At 57.8% G+C, this 16,819-nt stretch overlaps 2 protein-coding genes across 2 annotated transcripts in view; one reads left to right on the forward strand and one right to left on the reverse strand.

The window, feature by feature from the left end:
- Positions 1-12,572, reverse strand: part of VOLCADRAFT_98081 (uncharacterized protein) — a gene marked incomplete at both ends in the record, with an annotated part of 18,198 nt that extends 5,626 nt beyond the window's left edge. The window contains 16 exons of the mRNA XM_002957019.1: positions 617-750; positions 999-1,138; positions 1,467-1,633; positions 1,854-3,050; positions 3,752-3,829; positions 4,256-4,328; positions 4,636-4,736; positions 5,200-5,379; positions 6,621-6,788; positions 7,205-7,366; positions 7,610-7,729; positions 8,382-8,591; positions 9,266-9,504; positions 11,512-11,684; positions 12,155-12,357; positions 12,501-12,572. Coding sequence (XP_002957065.1) covers positions 617-750; positions 999-1,138; positions 1,467-1,633; positions 1,854-3,050; positions 3,752-3,829; positions 4,256-4,328; positions 4,636-4,736; positions 5,200-5,379; positions 6,621-6,788; positions 7,205-7,366; positions 7,610-7,729; positions 8,382-8,591; positions 9,266-9,504; positions 11,512-11,684; positions 12,155-12,357; positions 12,501-12,572 — 3,417 coding nt within the window. The remainder of the gene's footprint in view (positions 1-616; positions 751-998; positions 1,139-1,466; positions 1,634-1,853; positions 3,051-3,751; positions 3,830-4,255; positions 4,329-4,635; positions 4,737-5,199; positions 5,380-6,620; positions 6,789-7,204; positions 7,367-7,609; positions 7,730-8,381; positions 8,592-9,265; positions 9,505-11,511; positions 11,685-12,154; positions 12,358-12,500) is intronic.
- Positions 12,573-13,789: 1,217 nt separating this feature from the next.
- VOLCADRAFT_45044 (uncharacterized protein) lies at positions 13,790-16,335 on the forward strand (the record flags this gene model as incomplete). The annotated part of the gene is made up of 4 exons (XM_002956981.1): positions 13,790-13,945; positions 15,095-15,274; positions 15,611-15,744; positions 16,224-16,335. Coding segments are annotated over 4 exons (582 nt in total), but the record flags the coding sequence as incomplete, so codon positions are not given.
- Between the last annotated feature and the right edge of the window lie 484 nt (positions 16,336-16,819).

Raw genomic sequence — 16,819 nt, forward strand, 5'->3', positions numbered from 1 at the left:
TGCGGGTGCGGGTGCGGGTGCGGGTGCGGGTGCGGGTGCGGGTGCGGGTGCGGGTGCGGGTGCGGGTGCGGGTGCGGGTGCGGGTGCGAGTGCGAGTGCGAGTGCGAGTGCGAGTGCGAGTGCGAGTGCGAGTGCGAGTGCGAGTGCGAGTGCGAGTGCGAGTGCGAGTGCGAGTGCGAGTGCGAGTGCGAGTGCGAGTGCGAGTGCGAGTGCGAGTGCGAGTGCGAGTGCGAGTGCGAGTGCGAGTGCGAGTGCGAGTGCGAGTGCGAGTGCGAGTGCGAGTGTGAGTGCGGGTGCGAGTGCGAGTGTGAGTGTGAGTGTGAGTGTGGGTGCGAGTGTGAGTGTGAGTGCGGGTGTGAGTGTGAAGGTTAAGTTCCTCAATAAACCGAGCTGCAAATAGTAGTAAGCATAGCAGCGGTTTTCTGGGTGCGAGTGTAAGAGAGAGCGTGTGTGCGTGTGTTTAGTATGTTGGTTGGATACCTGTTGGACGCGCGGAAGCAACACGTGCACTCGCCCGCCAGCTGCACATGCACACAGCCACACGCGTATTCTTCCCGTGACCACTCAGCCATCGATTGATCGACCCATCCCGCCACCCGTCCATCCCGCCACCCACCTTGTACACCGAGAATCTGTCTGTCAGTTTGTCAAACGCGGTGAACATGTTGGACAGCATCAGGAAGACCTCCGCGGTTGGCAGTTTGGAGGAGAGGCTGGTGAACCCCACAATGTCGCTGAACAAAATCACAACTGCGGCGTTGATGGTGGTGGTAGCCGGGGGGGGGAAGGGGTGCACGTGTGGGTAAGAGGAACCATAGACGTCTAAGTTGCCCATACCAGAGATAGACGGATACACCAAGGGTGATGATTAGACACTATAGTCCATGTGCCATGTGCATGTGTTTCCCCCCTGGGGGGGGGGGGAAATCCCCCCCGGCTCCATCTCCGACCCCTCCCCACCCCACCCGATCAATAATTCCCGCCACCAATCTCCCTACCGTGTGGGTGTGAGTCCGCGACGAACTTCTGTCCCTGCTGCATCCTGGCAATGATGGACTCCGGCAGAATGTTCTTGAGAAGCTTCATGCTCTCCGTCTCCCGACCGTCCACATTGTTAACCAACTCAGCGAGCCACCAGCTGACACAACAGAATACAACAGAACGGAACCACGGGTCGGGGAAAGGGGTGAGAGGTTAATCAAACTAGATTTGCCGACATATGATAACGCGGGGGGGGGGGGGACGGAGAGGGGACGGAAACCATCAGTGCACCTCAGTACAGAGGGGACGGAGATGTGAGACCAGTTGGTAGCAAGTGAAGTTCGAAGCTCATGTTCGACGTAACTGAGTTGCAGGTGAGGAAGGAGAGAGACATCAACCAGGAGATTCAACAAGGTGAGATCCCTCTTATGTACTCCTCTTCTTGCATCCTTCCCTCTTCACGTGCTCTTCTCACTCCCGCTCACCTGTCGCTCTTCAGGCGTAACTGTGTCTCTATCCTGGCCAGGAGCTCCTCCCGTCGGTACGGCTTCCGTACAAAGTCGTTGGATCCGGATCTTAATCCCTCCACGATGTTGTCCTCGTCCGATTTTGCAGAGACCATGATTACCGGCAACACATTCCCAGGGATCACCTGGTGGTTGGAAGGTAGTTGGTAGTGGTTGGGAACAAAATTGACGATAAACGGACGTTTCACCAACAGCACCGTAAAGAAACCGTACTGCGCATCGTACTGCACACGAAAATGCCATAATCTGCCGTAATCTGTACACATGCCCACCGCTGCTATCTGTACCGAGAGCGCGGCTCCAAGCACAGAGCCCGTGTCCCCAAACCCGGAACACCGCACCCACCTTCCGCAGCGTCGCGCAGAACTCATGGCCCGACATGTTGGGCATCATACAGTCCAACAGAATTAGATCTGGCATGGTTTCGGAGGCACAGAGCCAATCGAGGGCCTCCAAGCCATCCATGCATCGCGCGAAATGGTAGCCGGTACTCGTCAGGATTTCCTCCAGCACAATCTGGTTCACCTCTTCGTCGTCAACCGACAAAATCTGCACCGTGCCGTACATATCGCTGTACGGCAGTTTGTCTAGCGTAAGGCCTGGTGGCGGCGATAATGACGACGCCGTGACGAGGGCGTTGGTGCTATTAAGCGACGCGGAAGCGGGCATTATCTTGCCGGACCTCGATACGGGGCCGGGGCCCTTTTGGGATCGACGGCCGGCGGCGCGCAGCCCATCGGACTCCGAGTCAGCGCCGACGCTGCTGCCGTCGTCGTGCGATTCACGGGCACCCCGATATAGATCCGAATCCAGCGCCTTGAGCAGCAAATGGGACGTTCCCCCCGGTACGGGCCCGCTGTGCGAATGCATGCCGCCGCCGCCGCCGCCGCCACCTCCACCACAACCGCCACCACCAGGGGTTCTGCCGTACGTGCTCATGCGCAGGGCCTCACGTACGGTATTCGATTTGCTGCCGCCGCCAACCGACGTCGCCGACAGCTTCCGGACCAAGCCGTGGCCGCTATGCGAGTCCGTACTGCCACGGGCTAGCAACAGATGCTCGTACACGTCAGCTAAAGAGTTCCCCCCTGTTGATACGGCGGTGCTGCCGCTGCATCCACCGCCGCCGCCGCCACCGCCGACGCTCCCGCGTGTCGCTAAGGCCTCCCGCGCTTCCCCCGAAGTCCGGCTCGAATGCCCTGTTACTGCCCGATGCGCCACCTCCGAAGCCTCCCCGCGCCACGCCTGGAACGAACCCAGGCTGCCTGCGGCGGTGATGCTGCCGGGGGAGCTTTTCACGCCGGTTTCGGAGGAGTTTCGCAAGCAGCTGCCGCCGGCGGCAGCGGCGGGCGCCGGCAGCGACGGCGGCGGCCTGGCTGCGATCTGGAGATCTAGGCGCTCCAGAGACCTGCTGTCCCTCTCCGCCTGGCGCTCGGGCTCCGACAGCTGCAACTGACGAGAGACGCGATGAGCCTCCTCCATGGAACGTTTGTGCTCGGCGCGCCGCTGCAACTCGCCCATCAAATTCTCCCGCTCCAGCTCCTGTTTGCGTGATACAAACACAAAAGCACACACAGACACACACATACATGCACACCACACCAACGCCATGAGGTGAACCCCGACCGGATGTGAGAGGCCGGGCAGCAAAACCAGGCGTGGAAAGCAATCCAGAGCTGTCGTTAAGGTTCCTCAAGGTTTGCCAACAGCGGGCGGAAGTCGTTAGGTATGAGTTCGCGACGTGGGCAGCGCTGGGAAACATCCATTGATTCAAAATTGATTTACTCATTTCTTATTCTTACAAGTATGTACCTGAAACGAGCACAGGTCAAGGCTACGCAAAGGCCAAACGAGCCCACAATCCGACAAAAACCTGGCTGACTCATCGACAGGAGGAGTTTTAGAAAAAGCAAAACAAAAGCAGAGCACGGAGAGACTGGAAACGCGCGCGGGACTGTGCGGGACGGCACAGCCGTTCGACTCCAAGCAGAGGCCACTGATAACCCAAGGAGGAAAGAGGCCTCTATTTACGCAGTCTATGCAGGGTCCAGGCAGCCCTAGGTGCTCCTATATATCAGGAGCTACAAGACCCCTTTCGTTGCGCCCACGCATCGGGGGAGGAAGGGGGAAAAGACGAACCACGAGCGAGTGAAGCTGCTGCCAAGGAATGAGTGCTGCGGTCGGAGAGAGGGGGGCTAAAACCCTATAAATACCCTAATATGTATATATACATACATATATACCTGTGTACGGCGGCGGTACAGTACATCCTCCTTTTCTTGACTGTTCGAACCGCTGACGTTGCCGTCCGCCGCGTCACGCTGGGGAGAGGAAGCGTGAGAGGAGGAGGAGGAGGAGGAGGAGGAGGAGGAGGAGGAGAAGATCCCCAAGCGAGGCGGGGCGGGATTGGCCGTCATGTGCGAGATGATGCATGGTGCAACAACACAACAAAGCAACGCCCTCATCGCATGGTTTGATACACGACGACTTCGTCATCCGAATCGGCCGCACCTGGGAATCTCCCGAACCGACCACCTTCGGCGGAAACCCCCACATCAACACACCAACACATCAACACACCAACACAATAACCTTTTGGAGCCAGGTTTTTTTTACGGAATCGCAGCAGACCTTGGTTTTCCTGCCTGCCATACACACGATACTACGCCCCATGGGTTCCTACCTCTACCTCTACCTCTACCTCTACCTGTGACTCCGTTTCGGTGCCCCCCCCCTTGACGACCCACCCTTGAAGGTGATGTGAGGCCGCTGGCATGGCGAGTAGTGCCCCTGGCCAGCTTGGAAGCTGTCTCCTCCAGGCTGTGCCGTGGAGTTTGGGGCGCAGCGGTGGTGGTGGGGCGCAGAGAGGAGAAGCCGCAGAGAGGAGAAAGAGGGGAGAGAGGGGAGCAGGGGGCGCTGGTGAAACAAAAGGAATTCATGCTCTGTGAAGACGGGCACTGTGTTTGAATGTGCATATGTAGGGTTGTGGCAGCAGGTGAGTAAGTAGACGTGATCCACGCTTGAGTAAAATGTCCACACCCACAGCCGCAGCCGCACCCACAGCCGCACCCACGCCCTCATGCGTCCTTCATCTCTCCTGCACTTTTTCGTGCCAGTGACAACCTACCTGGGCTTGCGGCCGCTGGTGCTGGCCAACCGGTTCGACCGCCTCCTGCTCACGGCCGCCCGGGCAGATGCGTGGCCGCACTTTGACAGGCTCTCCATTACCTGAAGTGTTAGCCGCCGCGGGACACACACGCAAGGGCGGGAGCAACAGCGAAGTTTACATTAGACAAGCACGTCAGCAACAGCGACATGAGGGACACAGACACAGTATCAGCGAAGAAAAGGGACCATCATGGAAAGGTAGGAGAGGCCATGCGCATCAAAAAAGAGATGCCGCACTACGGGAACGTAGAATCCAATTAGGACTGGACACGGACGCAAAATGGGCCAAATCGTGGAGAGCTAAGAACCATCAAAACATCGCTCAGACCCAGACATTTTTTAGTCCCTGCTTGGCGTGGCGACGTTGCGAGGGTAGAGTCTATTGGTTGCGAAGCTTTATTAATCGTGATATTTGTAATGCCCAACGCATCGCCACGGTCCTCGCCCATGTCTCCCCCCTTTTCCGTCCCAGGCCCAGAGCCTTTGTGTCACCGCAACACCTCTCCTCCGCACCACACCGCACCTGCAGCTCCAGGCTCTGTCTCGTGCAGGGTTGCAGCACCGGCAACGTCACCGTGAAGGTGGTCCCCCGGCCCTCCGCCGACTGGACCTCTATCTTGCCCTCGTGCGCCTCCACCAGCTGCTTCACGATGTTGAGACCCAAACCCGTACCGCCGTACTTGCGCGTCACGGACATGTCCACCTGAACGCGGTAGGAGAGGGGAAAGACGAACCACGTGAGCGAGTGAAGCTGCTGCCAAGGAAAGAGTGTACAAGAAGCAGAACTGAGAGGGGTCGCGTAAGAGAGGGGGGTAGGTAGGCAGGGAGGTATGCAAACAGGGGCGATGCATTAACTATTCAAGGCACGAAGGGATGACGATTTAGACTTCAGATGTAGCGGTAGGTTGAGCAGCCACGACAGAGAGAGAGAGAGAGAGAGAGAGAGGGAGGGAGAAAGGCGCGAGGGGAGACTATCCGGCCGCCGTCGCCGCGCCTTCATTCAAGAAGCCAGCCACCACACACCGACTCATGTACCACCCGGTGTTGCCACCATCATCACCATGAGCACCACCATTACCAGCACCGGCACCAGCACAATTCACTACCACCATTCACTACCCCCATTCACCACCACCATACTTGCCATATTCAGAACGGCGTTTCGCAACCAACACAACGAGACTAGATAGACAACGATTAGAGCAATTGTGATGTAACGGCTAACTTGACGATTTATCAAGAAACGACTCATCGTCCATGAATCGCACCCCTGATGATGTAATCGAATGGGGCGGTCCCTATCTAATACACCAGGGCGCTATCTGTAGACGATCAAATCTCTCTATAGTAGACGCGAGAGGAGGGTACCCCTCGGTAGGTACCCCGTTTTCCGCACCAGGCTGAGATCACCGTCAGGGAGGCGTCACCGCCAAACACACCCACGTTATCCTCATATCAACTCCTGGTTAGTCGTGATTACGATGGCGAGTCAGCGCCCGCTCAGGCCCATTTCGCGATGATGCTACATGGCGAGCCGGAAAAGCTCTCGTCTGAAAAGAAAAGATCCGGTAGTGGGATCATGGGTGTGCATGACGACATGGACGCCAAGACTTTGATTTATGTGACCACCTCCCGGCAGGCACCCGACACGACGAAATAACCAAGCTGTGGTACCTCTGCCTTCATTGCCAACAGAGGTAAATTCTTCTAAAAGCAAGCAACACAGGCGCTGGCGGTTGCAGAAAGGGGACCGTAACAAGGACACTTCTCAAGGGGTGAGGTTGCTCAGTGTTTGAGTAGCTGCGTCCCAGGCCCCATGTCCGGCAGCCGCCATCGCCACCAGCCGCTATCAAGAAGGGTAGCAGCTTGGCGGTAGCCAGCAGAGGACCAGCCTGCCCATCCAAACCCACCGGACAGACAGACCCTACAGACTGGGCCCCCTACCTGCTCGAAGGCGCCCCATATGCCACTGATCCTTTCAGGCGGGATGCCAATGCCCGTATCCGCCACTTGCAGCGTCACCGAGCTGCCGTCCGCCGAGGGAGACACCCGTACGCATACCCGGCCGCGGTGGGTGAATTTGAGTGCATTACCGGCCAGGTTGTAAAGGATCTGGGGGTGCAAAAAGGGCAGGGAGGGCAGGCGGGAAGGTAAAAGGCCCCCGGATGCTGGGGAGAAAAGCACGGGGCGAATATGGCAGAGGACAGAGGACAGAGGAAGGTTGCCCAGGCCCAGGTGATGACGGGAGTTTGCAACATGTTTTGCACACCATGTCCCGACAATATGGGAAATTGCTATCAAATAACCTATTAATACTACGAAGCCTGACGTACAGCAGCCTGACGTACAGCAGCGACCTTCTTAAAAACCTCCACTTCGAACACCTGCAATGTTAAACCCCTGCCCTGTCATGCTGCATCCAAGTACCAATTCCCTCCCCGGCCCCCCCAAATCCCTTCCGGAAAAGCTTCCGAGACCACAAAAGGCCGTGCCACATCAGGTCGCGCAACATCAAAACGTTTTTTTACCTGGATGACCCTGCTAAAGTCCGCAATGATGAGTGGCGTGTGTGGGTCCACGGACCGCTCGATGGCGACGTCCTTACGGGCCAACGGCGCCACAATGTCCACCACGTGCTCCACCGCCTTGGCGAGGGAGCACAGCTCATGCTTGATGGTCAGCTTGCCCTCCTAAGAGCACGGCACGTGAATGGGTGGGGTGGGTGGGAAAAGGGGAGGGTTGCGTCCACAGGAAGGTGCGTAATTCGTTTCCCATCGTTTTACGATTCCCCCGGGAGATTCCCTCAATAGTAACGCCACGTTTCGCATTCGTTTACGTGCACAGACGAATCTGCACTTGGGGTTGAGTTAGGAAGAATGCGTGCTGTAGCGAAACTTTTACTTCACACGTCCCCTCTCACGCACGCACGTTACCTTGAGTGCGGCCACGTCCAGGATGTCGTTGATGATATTGAGCAGGTGGTTGGAGCTGTTCTTGATAGTCTTCACAAAGTGCTGTCCCTTCGGGTTCATCTCGCCGCCAGCGCCGCGAACCTGTTTTGGGAAAGCAGGGCGATAGCGACGCAGCACAGCGACGTATCAATCCATTTATCAAAACAGTATTTATATTGAAAAGAATGGCGGAGGAACCCACATCAGCAGGCGCCAAATGAGATATTGTGTTTCTTTGGATTTTGACTTTGCGTGTTGTTGTGGGTTGTTCTATCCGCCGCAAGGTCCTTGGAAAACCCATGCATATGCAACGAACACCGTCGACCTTTGCGATGGGACCGATTGACCCATAACCCACGACTCCGTAAATGCCAGTCCCTTCACAGGACATACAGGAGCACCAGCCACCACGTTCTGCTCATCCTCCCGGACACAGGCTCCTTCCTGGCTTGGCAACTTCCAACAACCCAGTTGTAAATTGATTCGGGTAAAGCCCCAGCAACCCGGGTAGAGAGGGAGGAGACCCAGCAGTAGCTTACGTCACCATAACGGCAATGGGTACAACACAGCCCTCCGGGCGCCTGTGCGTCAACCCTGCATTCGCACGCTCGCCATCCCCATCCCCAACCCCATACAAAAGCCAAAGCCTAAGTCCGACCCAGCATCACAAATACAATCCGCGCACAAATCCGGGACCCGGAGGAAACGACAAGTGTCCAGATTTTGTGTGATGACCCACGGGTCACGTACTGACCAGCGCGTCTGACAGCTGGATGATTCCGTTGAGAGGTGTCCGCAGCTCGTGGCTCATGAGGCTCATGAACTGGTCCTTGCGTGTCACCGCATCCCGAAGCTCCTGGATCATCCGCACGCGGTGCGCGTTCTCAGCCGCCTGCTGAGCCAACAACCGCCGCTGCGCTATCGTCATGTAGTTGCCGTACATAATGGACGAGGAGAAAAGGACCTGCGGGTGCGTGTTGTGGGGAGCGAGGCAGGGCGGAGGTAGCCGCAGCGTGCATTCTGTTGTGCAGGGCTGGGATGAAGCGCGGGGAGCAGCACAGGGGCGCTTTCTGGTCGGTTTCCGGAATTCGTCCCCACAGCCACTCAGACGAAGAGGCGACACTAAAACACACACACACACACACACACACACACACGCACACATATACAGATATAGTCGCGCGTACGTGTGCCATTATTCTTCAGGAACAATACAGCCTTCTCTAAAGTTCCTTGCGGGCCATACTCAGCACTTTCTCCTTGCAGCCCAGTTAATTAAAGCAATTAGAGATACACACACATACATACACACATACACATACATGCACACACAGTCGCGCCTCTCCACTACAGCGACACACATTGATACGGGCCCTTGATTTCACGGGCGCCTGTTCAACATCTCCTCCTTGGGATATTTAAGCTATGTAAATACTATCGTTACGGGAAAGGCTTATTACACACATCGCTGGTGACCAGGGAGCTCGCGTCGGTGTGAAGTTATTCGTGCAACCTCTTCGGATATGGCCTCTTCCCCATATCGTGGCTCAGATAAACCAAAACACATACACACTCACACAGCAGCTCCCCTCCCTCCCTCCCTCCCTCCCTCCGTCCTACCCAGCCCCCACGACGCACCTTGGCCATAAAGTTGGCAAAAATGTTCAGGTACTCTCCGTACGGCGAGGAGGAATTCAGTAGATGGAGCACCCAAGCCACCGGGAACATGCTCCATATGAGCAGCGTGCACATGTAGATGAACAGCAGAGAGCGGCGGGAGGAGGGGCTCGAGTGCTCCTTCACAGCCGAGAACACCATACGGCCCATCATGTACAACACGCCGACGAAGGACAGCATGCTGACGCTGAACATCAGCCCTGGGTCACCATTAAGCCGACGCCGTACCATGTACGGTTGCCGTACATGATACCGGTTGGGAAGCACATTACACAAGTGCAACATGGTGTATGAGAGGAAGGGGGAAATAGGGAAGGGGGAGGGCACACAGACAAGTGAGCGACTCAAGGGGAAAGGGCCCAGGTCGTATAAGGGTTGGGATCAGGTGGGGAACGGGACGGGTGCAATAGTGGGCCAAGTGGAGGTACGCGACGATACGCAATGCTGCACGACCCAACGAAGGGTCTATCAAATGAAACCCGCATGAGCCAGGTTTAGGACTCACAGCACATTAGGTGTCACCGTGGACACCAACCCCGTGTACAAAGCCGGTTTACACCGAAAAGGAGCAAACTGTAGCACCAACGTAGTAAGCTAAGGGGGGGGCGCTGGTTTTCAAGAGCTTGCGTGCGTGCGTGTGTGCGTATGTGTGTGTGCACAATGGTGATAATGGTGAGAATGCGTGTGTGAAAGGACAAAAGTATTTTGCTTCTTGTGGGAAGAACCCGGAGTGGACGGAGCGGCCCGCGACCCTCGGGAAGAAGTGTACAAAAGCAGCCAGGCGCGGCGACAGCAGGCTTTCAGACAGGAATATGTCCTTTGTACGCTAAAGAGTCTCGCTTCTGTGCTACCGATATGGTCTGGCTGGTGGTGGTGCTGGTGCTGGTGCTGTTGTTGTATACTGCTATATACCGCCTGCCTGCAGCTGCAGCTGCTGGTGCTTTTCCTACGACATGCTTTCCTACACAGGCTTCCCCAACTGCTCCTCCGTAAACAGCATCAGTCTACGAGACGTCACATCGCAGGTGCCCGGATGGCAACAGCGGCGACAGCTTTCAGGGGACCGTGGCCGAGTACGCGCGCCTGCCGGGCCGCCAATAAGCAGCGAAGTGCCGCCTCGGCGCGGGTGCCCATAGTTGGCGACGCGAAACCCCCCACCTGCCGCAGCAGGTAAGGGCTGGAGAAGACCCCGCCCAGTCCCCCCCGACTATGTTTTTCCAAGCGCCTTTGGATGGGACGTGGTGGTGGTGGTGGTGCGGCAAAGGAGGGCCTTTTTATTGCCACCACCAGCCCGCTAAGTGACCTCCTGTCTCCTGCCGCACAGCAGCTACGCCCCAGCCACAGCTGGGCGCCGGTGCTGCCACCACAAAAGCAGCTGCCACAGCCACAGTCCCCAGCAGTGATGCCGGGCCCCCGGGGCAGCAGCTCGATGAGGCGAGGGTCGCTGACTACTGAGAGCCAACAGCAACTGTCAACTGCTCCAAAGGGCCCCCTGGGAATGCCTCCCGCACCTAGCTCGTACAATCTGCTGCTGCTGCTGTTGCTGCTGCTTACATCCCATCTTCTATTGCAACTGACGTGGCCAACAAGTCGCTGCTTGCTGGCTGGCTGGTGTAAGGATGCCGCTTTATGGATGTAATGCACACGCACTGGATTGGAGGTCGTGGGGTCCACATTGCGGCTAAACCACGTGGCGCCGGTGAGACAAAAGGAAACCAGATACCCGGGGCTGAGGTTGCGCCTCGAGGTTGAGCCTTTGCTTCACTCCTAGTTGCTCCAAGGCCCATATGTGCAGCCGAATAGCTGAAATGCTACGCGATGATGGCTGGCACCCGCAGAGCCGATAACGCCCTGCTCGCCACCAGCGGCGCTACCTTACGCCACAATATATGCAATATACACGTGGCGGCCCCTGCTCGACCCATGCCTGTGCGCCTGGACCTCCCTATGATGGACATTGCCGGATTTCTCCCCATACCCCCCCCATGGCAGGCCTTTCGAGGCCTTGCCCTGCTCACTTGACACCACCTCACCCCTCTTTCCCTGCGGACCTACGGCCCGGGCAAAGCGAACCACGCGCGAACGAGTGCTCCTTACCAAGCATCCTCACCCTGACCACGGCGTCCCCCAAGCCCATCAACCCGTCATTTATCGCACCATCCCCATCCCCATCACCATCACCATCCAACAGACAAGTGTTCGCTCACAATTCAGGTAGGGCCCCGGAGCGAAGTTAGCCATGAGGCCGCTGAGCACCATGACCACGTCCATGCATATGGCGGTAGCGGTTTGCTGCGGCGTGAAGTCCGAGATCTTGGACAGGATATAGACCATGGTGGGCGTGGTTACCATCCACTGCACGTACCGCTGAGGGATCACGCTGTTGGAGGGCGAGGGGGAAGGCCCGGGCCCGAGCAAGGCGGTGGGTCGCATGCACAGAGAGAGAGAGAGTGTGTGGAACAGTGCACGATAAAGAAGGGGGGTCTGCACATTACGGGGAAGGGACGGAGGTTGCTTCAATAGAGTGGCAATGAGACTTGATTGGCCGTGAAGCCGAGTGACCCGGGGGAGGGGGGCGGCATGGCGGTGGAGTAGGGATGGGGCTTGGTGGGTGTGAACAGGACGCGGAGAGGTTTCCAAAACGTGTGGGTCAGCAGAATATGTGCATACTGCTACATCCACTAGAAGTATTCGCATTTTACTTTATCACATCAGGTTTGATCGCTTCTTCTTCTTCCATTTCTTCAAGGCCTAGGGGGGAGAGATGTCCAACAAGATGTATAGCTTTCTCCCTTTCGTGTACTGTCTGACCAGATGGCGGGTCCCTTCACATACCCTATCCCGACCCACATCGCGCCAAAAGCGTCAAAGACGACGCGCGCGCGCCCCGTGACCAGTAGCATATCGGTGTGGCAAGCTGCGCCCTTAATGGCGCAGCTGAGCAGCGCCAGCTGCCGCTTGGGTGCATTGTCCTCGAAGAGAAGGGACGTCAAGTTCAGCACCAAAGCGGTGAAGAATGCAGTGGAGCTCATCTGGTATACCAGCAGAGGTACCTGCACGCGTAACGACATGTGCGGGCGGAGAAGTGAAGGGAGCAGCCGCCCCATCATACAGGGAGACACCCTTGTCCCCTTGCTGACGAGCAGCTTAGACACGGTAAGGACACATCTACTGTCGCCTGACTGAAGATTCACACCTGCTTGAACAATTCCACAGATGCCACAGGGTTTGCAGGGAGGCACGCATCGACTACCCAACTTGCTGTCATGTAAAAGCAAAATCCAGTCCTGCACGCTCAAACAAGCACGCCGTGGGTTGGTTAGCAAGAAATCCCTTGTTAGCTGCGCACACGCCACGAAGTGGACGAGGCATCGCTACAGATCACATCGCGTTGATGCAAGATGGAACTAATTGAGAATGCATAGTAGATGAAAGAGGCGAAAACGCACTTCCTAACTCCCACTTACAGAGTCCATGTCCAGGTCTTCACCCATCCACGAAACGCCTCCGGGTCCCCATTGTCCTCCCCAAGAGTTGAATTCACAGAATTCTGAGCCGGCGCGTTCTCACGCTGCCTTGGAAGGGGTAAACCTGTCCTTTTCCGCATTCCTCCTCCTGAGCCAACTTTCTGACTGTCAAATCCTCTATGCCTTGTAGAACCTCATTCTAGGGGCACCGGGGGAAACCTTGACTCAACCGCGTCTAACGACTGCGACTGGCCGCGACGAAACACCTCCGCACTTTTGGAGTAATGCTATATGGCATTTTTAGTTTCTTACATTACGGAGATTCAAGTTGGCTAAAGCCCAATACCTGAACAGCCAGATATTACCGGTACAATTTGCCAAACAACACTTTTTGTCCGTGGCAAATGTGAAGAGAAAGGAGGGTTTTAGAGGTGCGCTCGCATTGATACCAGCACAATCATAACCGTGCATATTCAGGCATGGTTGTTGCGTCGCGAGAGTTTTTCCCACCACCACTCCCCTGGAGTGCACGCATCGCCTCGTTGTAGCCTTTGGCGCAAGGAAGTATGCCTTCACTCAAAAGTCTAAAAGAATAAAGCACTGCAGCCATAATTGCATCGAATGTTGCCAAAGAAGTCCGGTGGCCAACGGCTAACCTCCTGAAGACAGCTTGAGCAGCAAGGACGAATGTACGCAACCACGAACAATTTAGGTGCCCCGGTTTTACATCAGCAATAACGATAAATGGGGCGAAGCAGCTTTGGCTCGTAGAAAGACTGCTGTGATGATGGCCACACCCCTCCATCTGCAGGTACACGTGGCTTATCCGCAGTCACGCTGATATGTCCAAATTTGCTTATGCTTTGCCATACAACGACCTCATTCCTCATAGCCCGCTGGCCCCATGCGCCACTGCAGGACTGTCGCCCTTCACAAGCATTACCCCACCCGGGTGGCCCTACACGCCAACCCTGCCTCCCTGTGCTTAAGACCCACCCTTGCCACGCCACCCCATCCCCAGGTAATCAACCACCCCGGCACCTCCGCCGTGACAGCGCTATGCGTGGGTGTGTGGCTCTGGCTGCTGCAGCGGGGCGTGTCGCCCGCCGCCGTCGGACTCAGCTACCACCGCTTTGTGACTGATCACCAATGGTGGCGAGCACTCATCTCCCAGGTAAAGACCAGTCCCCTTCACGTGATGGGACGACGAGACGGGGGAGGCCGCGCCTGGAGGGCACACCACGCTGGCGAGTGCAAACCCTACATTTGCTTTCTTCGCTGCCTTAGGCCACGGCTACTATTGCTGCTGCTACTAATGCGACTGCAGTGGCTCACGTGTACTACACATAATAAGTACGGCGCACTGCTGTAGCTGACGACTCCACATGATGCTATCCTTCCTCACCTCGCTTGCCGCGAGCGCCACGTACACCTCCGTACAGCTCCTAAAATCCCCGTCCTCACCGCGCTCCCCACACCTCCTCCCCGGCTCCCCATAGCCACCCCCCAGCTCACATTCAGCCATGTTTTAAGTACCTTCAAAGCCACACACTGCACACAACAGCACCCCCAACCGCCCCTCCAACCGTCCCGCTCCTCTCTCCACAACCCGTCAACACCCACCGCCCGCTGTAACCCCCACCCACCCGTCTCCGCCCCTCACACCGCCATCATCCCCGGCTGATCAGGGAGGGGTCTTGTCCCCGTAGCCCTGTCCCCGTAGCCCTGTCCCCGTAGCGCTGTCCCCGTAGCCCTGTCCCCGTAGCCCTGTCCCCGTAGCACTGTCCCCGTAGCCCTGTCCCCGTAGCCCTGTCCCCGTAGCGCTGTCCCCGTAGCCCTGTCCCCGTAGCCCTGTCCCCGTAGCGCTGTCCCCGTAGCCCTGTCCCCGTAGCCCTGTCCCCGTAGCGCTGTCCCCGTAGCCCTGTCCCCGTAGCCCTGTCCCCGTAGCCCTGTCCCCGTAGCGCTGTCCCCGTAGCCCTGTCCCTGTAGCGCTGTCCCCGTAGCGCTGTCCCCGTAGCCCTGTCCCCGTAGCCCTGTCCCCGTAGCCCTGTCCCCGTAGCGCTGTCCCCGTAGCCCTGTCCCCGTAGCCCTGTCCCCATAGCCCTGTCCCCGTAGCCCTGTCCCCGTAGCGCTGTCCCCGTAGCCCTGTCCCCGTAGCCCTGTCCCCGTAGCCCTGTCCCCGTAGCCCTGTCCCCGTAGCCCTGTCCCCGTAGCGCCGTTCCGGCTCCCTTACACCCCTCCTTTATCCTCCGAATCCTCCCCTTTTTACCGCCCGATTCTACCAACATGTCCTACACCACGTCACCTTACCGTAACCCCCCAGATCTGCCACTTTGAATTGCTGCACCTGGTGCTCAACATCAGCTCGCTGTGGGGCTTGGCAGCGCTAGCGGAGGGCGCACCGGCAGAAGATTCAGCATCAGGAGCAGCAAGGGGGCCCTCGCTGGTGCCTACCCTGGAGTACCTGCGGGTCAGCTTGCTGCTGTTGTTGACTTGCGCGGCGGTGAGGAGGAGTGTCACACGAGGGCAGGAAATGTGAGGGGTTTGGGTTTGGGTGGGGGAATCAGGGGGCGGAGGTCAGGTAGGTGTACGGAATGTACGGAAAAGCGAATGGGGGCTGCAGACTGCAGAAGGGGGGGGGAAGGGAGGGGGGGAAGTGTATTAGGGCTGTTAGTCGGCGGTGGGTGGGTATTGGAGGTGCTGGTCCCTTCCGTGCTTGTACACCGTGCCGGTGTGTCTGCCTGCATGTTCTCGTCCGTCCGTACGTATGTATGTATGTATGACGTATGTATGTACGGTGTGTTGGTGTGTGTGTTTGTTGGTGTGTGTACATGTACAGATCTGCCTGGCGCTGCACCACGTCGCAGTGGCGGTTCTGGGCCTGGAGCGCTTCCGTCACTCCCTGCTGGTGGGGTACTCCGGAGTGCTGTTCGGCTGGATGACACTGATTGCCTGGGGGGAGTTCCGAGGTGGGTGCGGGTCGGTGTGGTGGATAGGTGCGGATAGGTGTGGATAGGTGTGGATGGGTGTGGATAGGCTGCTGATTCGTGAATCGTCCTGACCGGAATGCAGTAATGAACCTTGCCACCTGATCCGAGCTGATGATGTGGTTTGACGACGTGATTTCAAGATCGGACCTAGTCTTATGTGCTTTTGGTTGATACCACCACACACATCGGGGGAGGGAGGGCGGGAGGGCGGGAGGAGGGGAGAACGAGCAATGCCGTGGGCCCTCTGATATTTCACGTACCTATTCTACCTTTTAGCTAATCGGTGTTTTGTAGCTGCTAGGTACTAAGCCGATGTAATATAAATTTTGGTAACGAAGGTTGTGCGGCGTTTGTGTTGCTTTGCGCAATGGTTAATGCTGTCTGGGTGTGCCCGGGGCCTGCCTGCAAATGCATGGCGCATTTGTACGGGCAATGCCGTACAGGTGGTGGCCGCGGCGCGAGGTTCAGCCTGCTGGGGTGGTCTTCCGTGTCCGCGACTGTGGCCCCCTTCCTGCTGCTGCTGGTGACTCAGGCGCTCCTGCCGACTGCGTCTTTCCTGGGACACCTGTCAGGTGGGGGAGGGAGAGGGGGAGGGGAGGGAGAGGGGAGGGAGAGGGGAGGGAGAGGGGAGGGAGAGGGGAGGGAGAGGGGAGGGAGAGGGGAGGGAGAGGGGGGGGAAAGGGGGGGGGAAGGGGGGGGGAAAAGGGGGGTGGAAGGGGTGGAAGGGGGAGGGGGGAAAGACAAACCACGAACGAGTGAAGAGGAGGGGGAAGGGGAGGGGAGACTAGCGTCGGCCGGAGACCCGCGGGGCCCCCGGCGGCGGCGGCGGCGGCGGTCGGAGGCACTGGAGTGCTAGGGCCTATGGTCTGGTGGTGGGGGCAAGGCGGGGGCCCGCGGCCCCTCGCACTCGCCCCATGCATCACTCGTGTCTCCCCAACTGCCAACTCCCACCTGTACCCGCGCGCTGGGTTTTCCGCCCGACAAGCTGACATCAGCCCCCCCGCCCTCCCTTTCCCCCGTTCTATTTTCCTCCCTCGCTCACGTCCCCCCCCCCCTGT

The sequence above is a fragment of the Volvox carteri genome (genome assembly GCF_000143455.1).
Source record: "Volvox carteri f. nagariensis unplaced genomic scaffold VOLCAscaffold_68, whole genome shotgun sequence".
Lineage (NCBI taxonomy): Eukaryota > Viridiplantae > Chlorophyta > Chlorophyceae > Chlamydomonadales > Volvocaceae > Volvox > Volvox carteri.